Here is a 17,982-nt window from a genome sequence, read left to right on the forward strand (position 1 = left end):
TTGCCTCCACTCCCCACCCCACCACCACCTTATGCTTGCTCTCTTGCTCGCGCTCTCTCTCTCTCAAATAAGTAAATAAAACCTTTTTTAAAAAATAAAAATAAACTGGTACATTTCTATTGGAAAACGTTATGACTATACCTAGCAATATCTTCATAGTTATTGTCTTGGAATCCCACTCAGGTTTTTAGAGAATTAATTTAGCAGAAGCAAAAATAAATAAGTAAATACAGAAATAGCCATGTTTAAAAGCAGAGTATATTGCTGTCTTACTTATAAAATTAAAAACTGGAAACATCCTTCAATAGGGGCATATTTTAATTACTTATAATACATAACTGCAACTAGGCATCCACTTAACATTGTGAAAACCATTTTGAGGTATGCCAAATGTTTAGAGTACGAAAAGTGTGCACTGACTTCAGCCACTGGAAAGCAATTGTGCTTCAGGGGTAGAGGGTCGAATTTCCAATCCTTCTCCATAAGCTGACTTCATCTTTTCTGCTTAAAAAGTTTTAACTAGCTCCCTAGTTAGCCTTAAAAAAACAACAACAACAAACAAAAACCTGTATTTTACCAGACTGTGGATAAACGTGAGGTAATATTTCCTTGTCCCTCAGTAGGAGATGACAGAGTAACACTTTTTGATAACTACACATGAGTCTTAGTCCATTCTGGCTGCTATAACAAAATATTACAGACTGGGTGGCCTATAAACAACAGAAATTTATTTCTTATAGTTTTGGAGGCTAGAAGTCAACGATCAAGGTGCTGGCAGGTTTGGTGTCTGGTGAGATCTTACTTGCTGGTCATACATGGCCATCTTCTCGCTGTGTCCTCACAGGGAAGATGGGGGAAGAAAGCTCTCTGAGGTCTCTTTTATAAGGGCACCAATCCTATTCACGAGGCTCTGTTCTCATGCTTCCAAAAGGCCTCCCTTCCTAATGCCATCACATTAGGGGTTAAGTTTCAGCACATGAAAGGGGGGGATGGGCACAAAAGCATTCAGTCTATAGCAATACACTTCCTGCAACATCAGACACTAGCTGGGAAGGAAATCCGGGATCTTGGTCCCAACCAGAGCCTATAGTGTCCAGGGCGAGTCAATATCTCAGAGTGATGATGACACAATTTGTTTCCAGCCACAGGTGGGAGAGAAAAAACAGGACAGGTCCTTACGCGGCTATTTTAGAAAGTGAATAAAATGTGGTTTATCCTGTAAACTACAAAAAGCAGGAACAAAGCAGCCCTTGAGAGTTAGAGTGGTGCTCAGTTGCAGTGGGAAAGGAGAGCTGCAAGTAAACCAGGCAAAGGTGGATTCCTTGCAAAAGTCACAGGGCTTAAGCCTCTCATCTGCACAGATGCCTTCCAAAGCCCTTTCCTTTCACATGCATGGTAACGTCCCTTTTTGTGCCTATTTTTTTTTATGGTTTTCTTAAGAATGATTTTTACATTGCTCAAGCTTCACGCACACAAAATCTGGATCTTCTATGGAGCCCAGTTTCTAGATATTAAAATAAGAGAGAGAGAGAGAGAGGCAGGTAGACAGAGATCTGCTTGACCAAACAGCCAATTCAAAGCAACGTACTTAAGGAGCACCCAGGTGGCTCAGTGGTTAAGTGTCTGCCTTCAGCTCAGGTCATGACCCAGGGTCCTGGATGGAGTCCCACATCAGGCTCCTCGCAGGGAGCCTGCTCCTCCCTCTGCCTATGTCTGTTGCCTCTCTCTGTGTGTCTCTCATGAATGAATAAATAAATAATCTTTAAAACAAACAAACAACAGGGATCCCTGGGTGGCGCAGCGGTTTGGCGCCTGCCTTTGGCCCAGGGCGCGATCCTGGAGACCTGGGATCGAATCCCACGTCGGGCTCCCTGTGCATGGAGCCTGCTTCTCCCTCTGCCTCTGTCTCTGCCTCTCTCTCTCTCTCTCTCTGTATGACTATCATAAATAAATAAAAAATTAAAAACAACAACAACAACAACAAAAAAAGCAGAGTATTTTTAAAAAGATCCTAAGAAAACAGGAGACTCCAAAAGAATGGTTGATGTCACATCAGTATGAAACTTAATCTGACCAAGAAATAATTCAGGAACTAACTTTTAGAGGATTCCAACGTCAATAATGAAAAGTTTCTCAGAGCTTCCACTAAAGGAAGCCAGGCGGAGAGAAGCGGGCTAATGTTGGCCATCTTTTGGGATTTGCCCATCCAAGGTGAACTAGTTTTCAGCCTCCGTTAAGTAACAAAATCTGCAGTGACTGAAAGCTGCCACGAGGTGGTAGACGTGGCTTACTCAACATAATTACTTTGAGGCATGCGAAACACAAATGTTTCATTCTCAGATTTATGAAGTTTTGTGATTTTTCTCACTTTTCAGAGAAGGCTTAGCACTGTTCAACAGCTTGCTCATAAAGGATGAGGTTTTTTCTGACTTTATTTTGGGAGTTTGCAAGGTGAGATGCATAGAATTTAATTCTGTTAGCACAAAACAGGTGAATTGCAAAAAGAATGGCTAGAAAGCGTCTGCCAGCTTTCTTTCTGCTTCCAGTTGTGCCCTGAACTCTCCCTGCAGTGAGAGGAGCCTTGGCTATTCTCAGAGATGTCAGGTGCACAGAGCTCTGCCTGCCTGGGGAAGGTTTTATCCACTGCCGGGCCCCCAGCAGGTGCCCTGCCTGGGAACATTCGAGTGCCTGCTGGTGTTCAGTTCTGGTGGGGGTCTCTGCATGTATTGGATCCTCGCAGCCTGTGCTCTCCTTGGCCACTCACCACTTCTCACCTGCATAAATAAAAGCTGAGAAAGGTGGAGCATATTAGTCCCAATGACTTCTTCTGAGCACAGCAAGATTCACTCTAAAGAGCAAAAGGCACTCACTGGAGTGGGCCTTGCAGGGCTTAACTTCTCTTGCTGCAGTTGCAAGTTTGAGGCAGGTTCCAAATGGTCTTTTCAAAAATAAAAATAATAATAAAATTAAATTAAAATTAAATTAAAAAATAAAAATAAAAACAAAATAGTGTTTTCATCTCTTTCTTTGCCAAAGGCCCTGGAGGCCAGAGATGCTTGTGAGTAGGAGTGGACATTCTGCTTTAGTCTGGACAGCTTTCTGTCACACAGAGGAGATGGCACTGTTCTGATCTTCTTTGCAGAGCATTCCCTTCCACTCTGCACTCCCCCAGACCAGCCCCCACACTCCCAGATGTGCCCCTGACCCTTGGACCTCCTTCAAAGCACTCTGGTCTGCTGATCCTCTGATATGAACCACCATGCTCACTGAGCATAGAACTGAGGCTTTTCCTTTCCTCACAATCACCATTCAGTGCAAGGGGAGGCATCACTAGCCACCACAGATCATGAATGGTACTTTTTTTGCTAATAATGTTTTTACTTGTATCAAATGCAAAATAATTTGTTTAATAAAGAACATGGCTTTCCTAACTTTACACACCAAGAAGCTAGAAAAAAGCAAAAAAGCCCAAAGTTAGCAGATGGGGGGAAATAACAGACTAGAACCAGAATAAATGAAATAGAAAATAGAGAAACGGGCGCCTGGGTGGCTCAGTGGGTTAAGCCTCTATCTTAGGCTCAGGTGATGGTCGCAGGGTCCTGGGATGGACCCCTGAGTTGAGTTCCCTGCTCAGAGGGGGGTCTGCTTGTCCCTCTTCCTCTGCCCCTCCCCCTGCTTATGCTCTCTCTTTTCCTCCCCCAAATAAATACATAAAATCTTTTTAAAAAAGAAAATAGAGAAACACTAGAAAAAATCAACAAAACTAAGAGTTGGGGCTTTGAAAGGATAAACAAAATTGAAAAACCCTTCACTAGACTAAGGAAAAAACAGAGAAGACTCAAATATAAAATTAGAAGGAAAGAAGAATGATTACAACCAATGGCACAGAAATAAAATGGATCATCAAAGACTGCTATTAACAACTATACTCCAACAAAATGAATAGCCTGGAAGAAGTGAATAAATCCCTAGAAACATACACCTTAATGAGAGTAAATCATGAAGAAATATAAAGCCTGAACAGACCTATAAAAATATAGATATTTAATCAGTAATCAAAAAAACCTCTCAACAGAGAAAAACCCAAGACTAGATGGTTTCACTGGTAAATCTTAATATTTAAAAAGAATTAAAGCAAATTCTTTGCAAACTGCCCCCAAAAAATGAAGATGAGGGAGTTCTAAACTCATTTTATGACACCAGCATTACTCTTATCCAAGACAAATAAAGACACCACAAGAAAAGAAAACTATAGAACAATATCCCTAATGAATATAGATGTAAAATACCTCAACAAAATATTGGCAAAATGAATCCAAAAGCACATTAAAAGGATTATGCACCATGACCAAGTGGGATTTATCCCTTAAGTGGAAACATGGTTCAATATACAAAAATCAGTTAATGCAATATAGTAACAGAATAAAGTCTAAAAATCACATGATTATCTAAATAGATGCAGAAAAAGCATTTAATAAAATGCAACACCCTTTCATGATAAGAACTCTCAACAAACTAGGAATAGAAGGAACATGTATCAACACAGTTAAGGCCATATATGAAAAACCCACAGCTAAAATCATGTTCAATAGTGTGAAATTGAAAGTTTTTCCTCCAAGTTCAGGAACAAAGCAAGGATGCCCACACTTGCCACTTCCATTTAACACAGTCCTAGAAGGCCTGGCCAGAGCAATTGGGCAATAAAAAAATATAAAAGACAGCCAAATTGTAAAGGCAGAAGTAAAATTATCCCTGTTTAGAGATCACATGATACTATATAGAGAAAACCCTGAAGATTCCATTAAAAATCAATTAGAGTAAGTGAATTTAGTAAAGTTGCAGGATACAAAGTCAACATACAAAAATAGCTGCATTTCTATACTCTAAAAATAAACAATCTGAAAAGGAAGTTAGGAAAACAATTCTACTTACAATAGCACCAAAAAGAATAAAGTACTAGGGGGGCGTCTGAGTGGCTCAGTCAGGTAAGCTTCTGCAGCTCAGGTCATGATCCTAGGATCCTGAGATGGAGCCCTGAGTCAGGGCTCTCACTCTCTCTCATTCTCTCTCTCTAATAATTTTTAAAAATATTTTTTAAAAAAGAATAAAATACTTAGGAATAATATTTTTTAGAGAGAGAGAAGAGAAATAGAGAGTGTGTGTGTGTGTGTATGTGTGTGTGTGTGAGCATGTGTGCATGCAAGGGGGGGCACGCAAAGGGAAAGGGAGAGAGAGAATCTCAACCAGACTCCATACTCACTGTGGAACCCAATGCAGGGCTCAATCTCACAACTGTGAGATCATGACCTGAGCTGAAATTGAAAGTCAGGGGATCCCTGGGTGGCGCAGCGGTTTGGCGCCTGCCTTTGGCCCAGGGTGCGATCCTGGAGACCCGGGATCAAATCCCACGTCGGGCTCCTGGTGCATGTAGCCTGCTTCTCCCTCTGCCTGTGTCTCTGCCTCTCTCTCTCTCTCTCTCTCTCTCTCTCTCTGACTATCATAAATAAATAAAAATTAAAAAAAAAAGTCAGACACTTAACTGACTGAGCCACCCAGGCACCCTAGGAATAATCTTAATTAAAGAGATGAATGATTGTACATTGAAAAACAATTGCAAAACAATGGTGAAAGGCATTAAAGAAAACACAAACAAACACACACACACACACAAAAGAAAAGAAAACACAAACAAATGGAAATGGATGTTTCCCATGTTGATGGATCAGGAGACTTAATATTGTTAAGATGCCATACTACCCAAAGCAATCTACAGATTCAATCCAATCTTTATCAAAAAATACTAACAGCATTTTTTTTTGCAGAAATAAAAAAGCAATTATATCATTGATATGAAACCATAAAAGACCACAAATAGCCAAATCACTCCTGAAGGAGAACAAATCTAGAGGCTCCACACAGTATATCCTGATATTAAAAATATATTACAAAGCTACAGTAATTAAAGCAATAGGATACTGGCATAAAGACAGACATATGGGCTGATGGAACAGGACAGAAGACACAGAAATAAACCCACATGCCTACAGCCAACTGATGTTCAATACAGGTGCCAAGATATACAATGAGGAAAGGATAGTCTCTTCAACAAAGATGTTGGAAAAAGTAGATATCTAAATGCAAAAGAATAAAAGTGGGCCCTGATCTTACACCATAGACAAAAATCAACTCAAAATGGATTAAGAACTTAAACATAAGACCTTAAACTATAAAACTCCTAGAAAAAAAACATAGGGGCAAAGCTTCATGACACTGGTCTTGGCAGTGATTTCACAGATATCACATCAAAAACACAGGCAACAAAACAAAAAATGTTCAAGTGGGACTACATCAAATTAAAAAGCTTCTGCAAGGAAAAGGAAACAATCAAGAGTGAAAAGGCAATCTACAGAATGGAAGAAAATATTTGCAAACTGTATATTTGGTAATGGGTTAATCTTCAAAATAGATAAGGAACTCCTACAACTCAGTAGCAAAACAAAAAACTAATAACCTGATTTTAAAAAGAGTTGAGAACTTGAATAGACATTTCTCTTATTTTTTAAAAATTTTTTAAATTCCAGTATAGTTAACATACAGTGTTATATTAGTTTCAATTACACAATATAGCAATTCAACGATTCTGTACACTCCTCAGAGCTCATGACCATAAGTGTACTCTTATTCCCCTTCATCTATTTCACTCAACTCCCCCCACACCTCTCTTCTGGTAACCATCAGTTTGTTCTCTCTAGTTTAGATTCACAGAATCTAAGAGGTGATGGTGTTTGCCAGGGGCTGGTGGGAGGGGAAATAGGGAGTTACTAATCGACAGGCATAAAGTTTCAGTTAAGCAAGATGAGTAAGTTCTCAGAGATCTTCTATATAAATATTGTACCTACAGTCAACAATAATTATTGTACACATATTTGTGAAGAGGTTAGATTTCATGTTAATTGTTCTTACTACCATAAAATAATATCTTCTTTTTTAAAAAATGCAATTCAGGGTACCTGAGTAGCTCTGTTGGTTGTTTGCCTTCAGCTCAGGTCATGAACTTGGGGTCCTGAGATTGAGCCCCGTGTTGGACTCCCTGGTCAGTGGGGAGTATGCTTCTCTCTTTCCCATTACCCCTCCCCACTGCTCTCTGTCAAATAAATAAATAAAATCTTAAAAAAGAAAAGAGAAAAGCACCCAGAGATTCTTTCTAAAGACAAGATAACAGTGTGGAGAAATGGCAAAACAGACGTTCAGTATTCCCAGGGAGCTTCATTAAAGATCTCACCTAATTACTTCCAGTATGGAAAGAGATAAGTCACTAGGATAAAAGGTCCAGCATAGGGAATATAGTCAATGATATTGTAATAGTGTTGTACGGTGACAGATGGTAGCTACACTGGCGGTGAGCACAGTATAACATACAGGGTTGTTGAATCACTCTGTTGTACACCTGAAACTAACATTGTCTGTCAACTACACTTAATCTAAAAAAAAAAAAAGTAGTGATCGAAAAAAAGAGCAAGAGAGAATTACAATAGGAAAAAAAAAAAAACCTCACCTGGGGCGCCTGAGTGGTTCAGATGGTTAAGTGTCTGCCTTTGGCTCAAGTCATGATCCCAGGGTCCTGGGATGGAGCTCCCTGCTGAGCAGGGAGCCTGCTTCTGTCTCTCTCTCTCTGTTCTCCCTCTGCTTCTGCTCTCTCTCTCTCTCTCTCTCTCAAATGAATAAATAAAAAAAAAAAAAAAGAAAGAAAAAGAAAAAACCTCATCTAAATAAAGTTATCATACTTAAAACACATAGGGGAAGATTGCTGGGTGCAACCTAGTCCCTGTGCTGCATTTGCCTCATGGAAAGCACAGAGGCCTCAGAACATTCCCTCCCCCAGTGTGGCCAGTGCACACGGGAAGAGTAGGAGCTCCACAAAGCCCACAAGAGCTCTCTCTACCCTCAAGAGAACTCTCCTTGTTCAAAACATGGAGTTCTACTGAACCATGTGCCAATCTGAATAAAAGCAGACATCATTGTAAAAGAGAAACTTTAATTTATGCTGAAAAAACTTTTTAGGAGATAACATCCTGATGTTAGTCAGAAGCAGGTAAATCAGGGCATTCTGCATTTTCTTTCAACACAGGACACACCTGAGATCCTACAGACAGGAAACGTGGGGAGGATAAATCCAAAGACATATGCATCAGGTACACTCCGAAGTTCACCTGTGAATAAGACAGTGGCAACAAGCTCGATTATTTGAGCAGTTGAAATAATTCTGTAAATAATAATGTTCAACTAAAATCAAGACAAATATCAGGGATCCTGGGGGGCTCAGCAGTTTAGCCGCTGCCTTCGGCCCAGGGCGTGATCCTGGAATCCTGGGATTGAGTCTCACATCAGGCTCCCTGCATGGAGCCTGCTTCTCCCTCTGCCTGTGTCTTTGCCTCTCTGTCTCTGTCCCTCTCTCTCTCTCTCTCTCTCTCTCTGTGTGTGTCTCTCATGAATAAATAAATAAAAATATTTTAAAAAATAAAATAAATAAAGTCAAATCTTTAAAGACATGTCCGAGAATCTAGTGGGAAACAAGAATCCCAATTTCAGACACCAAGGATTCTCGTTTCAAATGTCCTTTCCTGGGCGCCTGGGCAGCTCATCAGTTAAGCATCCAACTCTTGATTTTCGCTCAGGTCATGATCTCAGGGTCATGAGATGGAGCCCTGAGTCAGGCTCTGTGTTAAGTGTGGACTCCGCTTGGGATTCTCTCTCTCCCTCTTCTTCTGCCTCTCCCTTCTCCCCACCCCCGTGATCTCTCTCTTAAAAATACATACATACAGGGCAGCCTGGCTGGCTCAGCGGTTTAGCACCGCCTTCAGCCCAGGGCCTGATCCTGGAGACCCAGGATGGAGTCCCATGTCGGGCTCCCTGCATGGAGCCTGCTTCTCCCTCTGCCTTTGTCTCTCTCTCTCTCTCTCTCTAATAAATAAATAAAAAAATCTTTAAAAAATACATATATATATACATACTATCCTCTCCTAATAGTCACCCCACACCTGTTTATTGCTGGACCCATTCTTTTTTCTCCTTCCTCTATACCCTGAGCTTCCAGTAGGAGGGCTTGCATCCTGCTCTTTGTTTTTCACCACTGTCAGGCCAATTTCTGCTCTGTTCCCTGATGTAAAAACTATTTTGTGAAAATAATAGCAAAACTCTGCATTTTCTTTGTTGTGATTTTTTTTTTTTTATATCATGTAGGTTAAGTTCTCCAAACTCTCTAGGATAAAGATGGAAAGTCCACAATAAAGAGCTGTGTGAGTCTACTCAAAGTTTGCCATCAATGCAAGTGAGCCAAAAAGGACCTTTTGGAGCATGTGACATGCTCCCAGAGCTGTTCATTGCTGTGATAACATCAGCTGGACGCCCCCAATGTTCCAGGCCTCAGGCTAGAGGCTGAGGCCAAATTAATTCCTTAAGATTTGTGCACATGTGGGTGAAGGGTACACAAGAATTCTCTGTACTCTCTTTGCAATTTATCTGTAAATCTAAAATTATTCCAAAAATTATTTTAAAAAAGAAAAGATATGTGCACATGAGAATTACAGTGATTCTAAGAAGTATTATTTCCTTGCATGCCCACCATCCCCTCCCCTAGCACCCTTGGCATGGCAGGCCCAAGGTCCCCACACCCCCAGGGGAAATGACTTGCCTCACTGAGCACATAGACATGTTGGTAAAACACTCAAGTGCAGACCATATCTATCCTGTACCTGTAGGGAGACTGTGGCAATTACATACTGTAAACAAATCCCAGTTTTGGAGAAAGAACAAGTCCCAGTTTTGGAGAAACACAGGAAACAGTGCAGAACATTTTACTATGAGTTAACTTTCTAACTTACTATTGGAGAGAGATTAAATATTTACATTATTTCAGTTAACTTTCAAGAAATGCTCCATGCAGGCTGACTACTTACCTGGCTTCCTATAATTCTTGGGAAACAAAATCAGAAAGTACTAGCCTAGACACAGATCTTCCTAAAGAATCAATCTGTGAGAAATTCAGTTTCTATAATCTGGCCTCCACAAAAACAATATTTGGGCATATGAACCCTCAAGATGATTTACAGGCTTCTGAGAGTAGAATTTACTGAATTTGTGCAGCTCCACTACTTACCAGGGGGCATTTTACCCTCATGAGACATCCATGGAGAAGAAAATAATGATCAATACAAAAAAATTACTTTGCTTATTTCCTTATTTCTTATTTACACCCAATATCCCTTTAATGAAATTTGACAGCATCAAAAATACACATAATAAGACCCAAAATAGTAAGGAAGTGATAGAAAGGAAAAATAAGATGGGTCCGTGGATGAGGTCAGAACCTTAATGGTAGCCCATCAGCCTTAGGATGTGTCCCTACTTCTAAAACTTAACTCAGCACTATTACTCAGAACTACAGTTCTGGTGTGGATAATGAGCCAGGATCTTAAAACAGGTGCCATGGTTCACAATCATGCTTACCTTTCTCTCGCGCCTCTCAGAAAGCTTTTGAAAAACATTTTGGTTTCGCTGCCCAGTTTGCTGGTCGATGCAGATCATCTGGCATCTGTGACAAGGCCCCGAAACCTGGGAGGTGAGAAGGGAAAAGAGAGTGTTGCCATGAAAATGACCAGACACTCCTGCTGTGCAGGTAGGAAGCTGAGTCCGGAAGACTGGTTGTAAGAGGTAGAGTCTCCAGCCCCACTCACACACAGAAATGCTCAATATTCTAACAGCAAGGAGCCAGAAAGTGGCACCTCCTCAGGTCATTGGTCATCTACTGAAAGGCTCCCACCTCAGGGCTTTGTAGAGAAAAAAAAGAGGGGTTGTGAATCTTGGATGGCTTTCAAATGAATCCTGGGGATCCTCCCAGGAAGAAAAGAAATAACTGATTGGAGGGGTAAAAGGGGAGAAGATCAATACCTACGGACACAGCACTGAGTCCTCTGAAAGAACCTTACAATGTCCATGCCCTTTGACCCAGAAATTTCAATCCTAGGAATTTCACCTAAGAAAAGAACCACAAGTACAAACACAGATTCACATACAAGGATCCTTCTCACATTACTTGTAGTAGGGGAAATCTGGGAGTGTCTTAAACATCAAAGAGTAGAAAAGGATGGCCACACTCCATGTATGTATCATGCAGGTATTAAAATTACCTCTATAAAGGGCTTTATTTTTTTTTTAAGATTTTATTTATTTATTCATAACAGACAGAGAGAGAGAGGCAGAGACATAAGCAGAGGGAAAAGCAGGCTATCCACAGGTTGCCCCATGAGGGACTCAATCCTGAAAATCCGGGATCAGGCCCTGAGCCAAAGGCAGCCGCTCAACCGCTGAGACACCCAGGCATCCCTATAAAGAGCTTTAAATGAAAGGGGAAATATTTACGTTTATAAGTGAAATAAGCAGGAAACAAAACATATATATATACACAGTGTCTTGACAGGGGTCATACCATATGGTAGAACTTCTATTCTGCTTGGTCTGCCATGAACATGAATTGCTTTAAAGTGAGAAAATCTCCCATAAGTGTTAACACAAAAAAAAGAAAGTATGCACTCAGCGGTGACAAGACGCTTCTTTTGTCTCACATATAAAAAGAGCAAAGGCACTTGATTTTCTCCTTTGCTCCTCTGCTCACCCATGGGCGCAAAGTAAGCACTGAAATCAGAAACAACTAAATCTGGATGTGTCTTGGCCTTTCCTATCCCTCGCTCCTGGCTGGTGGGCACTAAACCAGGGGAAGCGTGCCCTCACCGTGGTGCGGAAGTCAAGGTCCGCAGGCCTCCATAAGCAGCTGGAGTGCGCTGTACGGGCCTCCGCCCAGCACTTGCCTCAATACAGGGTAGACCTACGACCTCTCAAAGCCCTATTTCCTCATCCAGCCCCTTAGCTTGATTTGGTGATTTCTAAGACGTCAAGCCCAGGCCTGGCACTTAGTCATGCTCAAAAGTGGAAGCTCTCATTATAACACACAAGAATCCCCAATATGGAACAAGACTTCCAAAAGATCAGAACACTAAGCCCTCCAGAATCAAATACAGAACATTTTACCTTCTCTGCCTAGAACATTATGATTGCCAGGCCAGGCTCCCTCTGACTCTGCAGAGCCATGTCCCTCAGAATAGATGTCCCACAGAAGGGATGTCCCACCAGCCCCGGGCCCCAGTGGCCACCTGACAGACAACACTTGAAGTAAAAATCCTGTCACTTTGGTGAAAAGACTCTCTTAAGACAGTTTCTCAAGCTGGCAGAAGGAAAGATATTTTCCAGGCACTTTTTTCAAACACTAAGACAGAGAAATCAACTTTCTTACAAAACTGTAATTTTTGGGACGTCTGGGTGGCTCAGTGGTTGAGCATCTGCCTTCGGCTCAGGGCGTGGTCCCAGGGTTCTGGGATCAAGACCCATATCGAGCTTCCTGCGTGGAGCCTGCTTCTCCCTCTGCCTGTGTCTCTGCCTCTCTCTCTCTCTTTGTGTGTGTCTCTCATGAATAAATAAACAAAGTATTTTTTTAAAAAACACTGTAAATTTAAGCTTTTTTTTTCTAGTACTCTTATCCATTGGGATTGTAGAAAATTGTTTACTAGCATACAGGTTCTTTGAAAAATAACTCAAATGATACAGAAGCTTTAAGAAATGAGAAAGCACTTAGCAGTAGCCTCTCTATCCATCCTCAGAGGCAAAGGCCACTAACATGGCTGTAGGTCACTCCAGACTGCAGCTTATAGCTGGACACGACACCCCATGCACCTGCATAGCACACTCACTGCACTCTGAAAGACCACTGAGTTTCCTCCCTGTTGGCATCACTCCACAATACATCTTGGACATCCTTCCATGTCTGTACAGAGACGACCCCATCCCTGAGCTTTGCAATGTTCAGGATGGCCTGGCATTCCTGGGAGGTGATGTTCTTCACTGTTCTACAAAGCCATATCAACAGTTTCTTAACTCTTTGCTGTTATCGATAATTTTGCAATAAAGGTCTTAATCCACATAACCCTCTTTGAGCTCTAACGTTTTTTGTTTTTGTTCTTTTTTTAGCATCAATCTCCCTAAATGTGACTCTAAAACCAACACATATCCAAGTTTCTATGACCTGATGATCCCCAGTGCTCTCTTTAGCACAGAGATGTGCTAAAGCTTTTTGCATTGCAACGGCCTCAGCCTGAGTATTAGCAACAGCAAACGTCTTTTAAGCATTTAGTTTTTGAAAGGCACAGTACTAACTATAGTTTATACTTTTTAGTGTCTGCACAGGACCACATTGTGTGAAGATAACATAATTTATTTAACCAGTTTCCCTTTTTGTGCATATGTAGGATAGCCTCCAATTCTTCATATTTAACATCATAAGCACTACAATAAGTTTGTAACATAGCTCTGCATACATGTATTACTGTATTTTGTGGAATAGATTGCTACCCGTGAAAGAATTGAGCCAAAGGGCAGGCAAAGTCTCACTCTTATTAATGAATGTTTATTAAGTGACCTAAAGAAAACAAAGCATCTCATAAAAGTATCTTAAAGAATCTTCCCTGTATGCACATCTCTGGGGGTACCTGAAGAGCCACAGTGCTATGGTTTCTGGGTGAGTTTCTGACAGTGACAACAAACTAGTTCTAGTTCTTTCGTTATCCTATTCTTTTCTTCCTTTATTTCTCCCTCCTCTTCATTTATCAAACAACATAGACTAGCACCTACTCAATATCAGGCAGGATACCTAAGAGCAAGTGTTTTAAAGACATGACAAGGACACAGCAACAGGAAATAAGAGGACATCAGGAGTCAGGGATAAGGGGGTGGGGGAGGCGGCAGTAAGGCTAGTGCCAGTGAGAAGTCTGTGGGAGTGAATGTCACAGAGAGAAGAGATTGTTTTTTTCAAGAGGGAGCAGCTGCCAGGATAAGAGGAAGTTTGGGGAGTTAAATGGATAAAAGAAGTTCTCTAGGACATTTTAGCGTCATGCAGATTGAATCACCCTCCACAACCTCAGACCTCTGACATTCTTCAAAAGATTTATTGTTTTAATTTACTGCTTTTCTGGATATTACAGTGGTGTCCCTTCCAAGTGCAGAGCCAGGACACAAGGTAGCCCAGTATAGTCATTATACCATTGATTAATAACACTACTATCAAAATAGTTTCATGCCCCCACTAAAGAACTGGGCACATTCTGTGCAGATGCCCTATCCTTCCGTCCCTAGCTATTCCTTATCTTTCCTGTCAATTCATTCTCTCAACAATTACTGAGCACTGACTCCCAGCCAGGACTGTTCTGGGCCCTAGAGGGACAGCAGGGAACAAAGCCTACTTAAGCCCCACCCTTGTATGCCCTGAAGGAATAAGCAGGTAGTATGCAGACTCAGAGTTTTTCAAGGAAGTGGTATCTGAGCAGAGGTCCTGAAGTGGTGGCAGGAAGAACGTGCCAGGCCTAAGGGACAGCAGGGACAAAGGTGCTGAGACAGGACGCTTGGCCTGTTTAGAGATTGGAGAGAAGGGTGGTATGGCAGGTAGGGGTGAGGGCTGGCAAGCTCGGAGAGGTTGGAGAGGTCAGAGGGCTCAGGGCTCTGAGGCCTTTACTGGCTCCAAGAAAGAATGCAGGTTTTAACCTAAGACTTCCTCACATCTTCCATGCCCATTGCACAATTTGGGGAGCTCAGAGCCTGGGGAGAGACAGCAAGCCATGGCTTTGCCTCTGACTACGAGCTCCTCCACAATAACCAGTGAGGCCAGAGGGCAGAGCGTGGGAAGAGGGTGGAGTGGCCATGAGCACTGAGGGACTGCTAGGCATCTGGGACCTTCTCCACCAGACAGCAGTAAAGTCCAACAGGTTTCAAGAGGATAAAGTTCTCATAGACACAGCATTCTAAGAAAACAGAATCTAAGCCTGAACATAGTGAGGGGGTGGAGGTGGCACTGAGCTTGCAATCACCTGTATGGGGCATATTCTCTCTGCCCCATGTGAAACTGACTGTTGCTGCCCTCATGGGGAATAAACAACAGATCCTTCCCAGGGGAGTCCCAAAATGTAGATGTCAAAGGACTCTCCTTTAAGAGTCAAAGAGAGGCATTCCCGCCTACCACCACCCTGGCCTTAGATAAAGGTCAGTTTCCATTTGCAACCCTTGAGGAAGGGTAACTGAACTTCCCTCAACTCACCTGGAAACGCAAGGAACCAATAGAGATCTCATCCCACTTCTCTTCTTCAAAAGCCCTTGTTCCATTGGTAATAATATTGGCACGGAAACGTGAGATGAGGTCTTTCATTGGGAATAACTCCTCCTTTCCATTCTCATCACTGTTTAAGACATACCGAAGGGGGGGGGGGGGGGTAAGTGAGGAGAAGTGGGTAAGTGCATTGTTTTATTTATTCAACATTTCTAGCACTTGATGCCTGACTTCATCAACTGCACTCTGGCCTGAGGCCTAGATGATCAGAATAAGCTTCTGCCACGAGTATAAGGCCAACAGACACCCATCTGTTTAATAGACCTTGATGGTGTCCCCTGAGAGATAGTCCCATCTCCATGAAGAGGCCTACTAGAGGCAGCACAAAGGTGAGTAGATCTTAGCAGAAAAGCTGAAGGATTCTAAAAACCAAGTGAACAGGGTCAAGTGAACAAACATATATGAAAATACCAGTTCTATGAGGTGAGTCCAGACAAGGCATTTAAAGAGTGTCAATAGGCTTAGTTACCAAGGACCTAAAATGTTGCAAGACCTCATACTCTTTTTCTAATATCATAAAGCAACAGGTACCTATGGGAGGTTTTAGTATTTATTTCCTATAGAGAACAGACTGGTGGTTACAAGAAGCAGGCATGGGAGCAGTCGAAATGGGTAAAGGGAGTCAAAAGATACAAGCTTCCAGTGCTAAAATAAATACATCATGGAGATGTACAGCATGATGACTATAGTTGTTACTACTGTACTGCCTATTTGAAGATTGGTAAGAAAGAAAATCTTAAAAGTTCTCATCTCAAGGAAAAAAATTGTATGTGGTGACAGATGTTAATTTGACTTATTGTGGTGATCATTTGTTAATATATACAAATAGTGAATCATTATATTGTACATCTGAAGCTAATGTAATATTGTATGTCAATTATATGTCGATAAAAACAAATTTACTTCTTAACTTTTATCCTGTTTGCAGTTTTAACTAGCATATGCTATATTTGTAATTCTTGTTTACAATCTCTGCTTACTGACACAAGGCCCCATACAAGGGCTCTTGGCACCTCCATGCACCCCCTCCCCCAAGTGAAAAAGCACTGAAAAAAAGCATTTAAAAACTTCAGCAAAAGAACACATTGTATGATCCCATTATACTGGGTTCAAGAATAGGTGAGACTATCTCTGGTGAATGAAGGCAGAATAGTGATGACCTTTGATAAGGCTAAGAGGGGATACAAGGAAAGTTTCTGGTTTACTAGAAATGTTCTCTATTTGATCTGGGTGGTGGTTACATGGGCATATACATCTGTAAAAATTCATTGAGCTATGTCCTTATTATTTTCCTGCTTTGTTGTGCCTCAACAAAAAATAAATAAATTTTAAGTTGGGGGGGGGGATCCTTAAGTATGATTGAATTTTCCCTGGAAACAGAACTGAAAGTCTCTAGTGGAGGATACGGCTATATCTCAATTCCCTTCCAAATGGGGAATGGTGTGTGAAAAGCTGGGAGCCAGGAGAACCACCTCTAGCTTTGCCCCTATGTATAACTCCCATGACTGATGAACTGAGAACTACAGTTTCCTCATCTGAAATGCAAGAGCTAGTACTTTCCAGTCCTAAAATCCTTTGATTCTGGATTTACCCTCCAGGTTACAAACCTTTCTTTTGTCCTCTGTAAAAAGAAAAACTGTATGTTTAAAAGCTAATGTGGTCAGCATATATAACATAGAGTCCGTCAGATTTGAAAGTAGAACAGAGATACAGCAACCAGAGCCTCTAGCGACCCTCTCAGGTACTAGGCACAGGCTGGTCCTCTTACCTTCTCTGCCTACTTGCTGCTTGTCAGCCCAGCATTAAACCAACTGGTAGGAAACATGGTCCCCTCCTGGTAGGAACCAGGACTGCAGCAAGCCTGTCTCCATCTCCTAGTTTTCCACACCAAGAATCCTAGAAAACTGCTGACCTGCCCTCCCCAAGGGCTCTGAGTACCTGAAGAGAAGTGTCACTCTGTGCCAGGCTAGCTCAGTGAACACCCAGGGCCCATGCGCTTGGGCTCTTATGAACCCAAGGAGGGTGAGCTGGGCCACAGCCAGGGAACTGTGTTGTATGTTTTTGCCAATGACTATAAAGAGGAATTACTACAAACAGTCCATCTTTGTCATTTTTATTAAGCTATATTTGTCCATGTTTGTGAGTATGCACACATGTGCCCAGGACCACATGGCATGTGAGAGTTACAGGATCCCTGGCTCATGGTGACAGGCATATACACACCCCTCCTAGCCTGTGGACCAGGGATGAGCAGTCCATCCAGCTCTCACAAAACAACGGGGTAATTCTTTTTGCCCTAATTGTCTGATTACCTTGAGACTTCAATTTCCTCTAAAGAACAATGAAGGGAGTTGAACTAATCCTTTCTAGAGCTGACCCGCTAATATGTCAGGGCCCTTGGAAGAGCACTGGATGGGAGCAGGCAGGCAGTCATGTCAGTTCTGTCTGATGATACAAACAAATAATATCTATAGTTACAATTTTAAAAGCTTTCATAATCACTCTTCTTTTCACTCAAAATGACTGTGGAAGTAGGGCAAAGCTCCTAGGGGACAGGGAGTAGTAGAGGGCAGGCAACGAAACTGGGTCAAGTTCAATTCAATTAGAGCAAATGTTAAGAGATGGAATGATTGGGGTGCCTGGGTGGCTCAGTCAGTTAAGTGTCTGCCTTCAGCTCAGGTCATGATCTCAGGGTCCTGGGACTGAGGCCTGTATCGGAC

General features: G+C 41.9%; 1 protein-coding gene and 1 long non-coding RNA gene across 3 annotated transcripts in view; both read right to left on the reverse strand.

Moving 5' to 3' along the window:
- Nucleotides 1–1,976: 1,976 nt before the first annotated feature.
- LOC111096907 lies at nt 1,977–3,205 on the reverse strand. The gene is made up of 2 exons (XR_005361704.1): nt 2,871–3,205; nt 1,977–2,789 (listed from the first exon to the last, which is right to left on the reverse strand). It is a non-coding gene; the product is annotated as an uncharacterized LOC111096907 (long non-coding RNA).
- Nucleotides 3,206–8,018: 4,813 nt separating this feature from the next.
- MOCOS (molybdenum cofactor sulfurase) overlaps nt 8,019–17,982 on the reverse strand; it is a 53,547-nt gene continuing 43,583 nt past the window's right edge. For both annotated transcript variants that reach the window (XM_038543485.1, XM_038543484.1), the window contains 3 exons: nt 15,194–15,332; nt 10,507–10,611; nt 8,019–8,210 (listed from right to left, as the gene is read on the reverse strand). In XM_038543485.1, coding sequence (XP_038399413.1) covers nt 8,079–8,210; nt 10,507–10,611; nt 15,194–15,332 — 376 coding nt within the window. In that variant the 3' untranslated portion in view covers nt 8,019–8,078. The remainder of the gene's footprint in view (nt 8,211–10,506; nt 10,612–15,193; nt 15,333–17,982) is intronic.

This window comes from Canis lupus, chromosome 7, assembly GCF_011100685.1.
Source record: "Canis lupus familiaris isolate Mischka breed German Shepherd chromosome 7, alternate assembly UU_Cfam_GSD_1.0, whole genome shotgun sequence".
In the NCBI taxonomy this organism is placed as follows: Eukaryota; Metazoa; Chordata; class Mammalia; order Carnivora; family Canidae; genus Canis; species Canis lupus.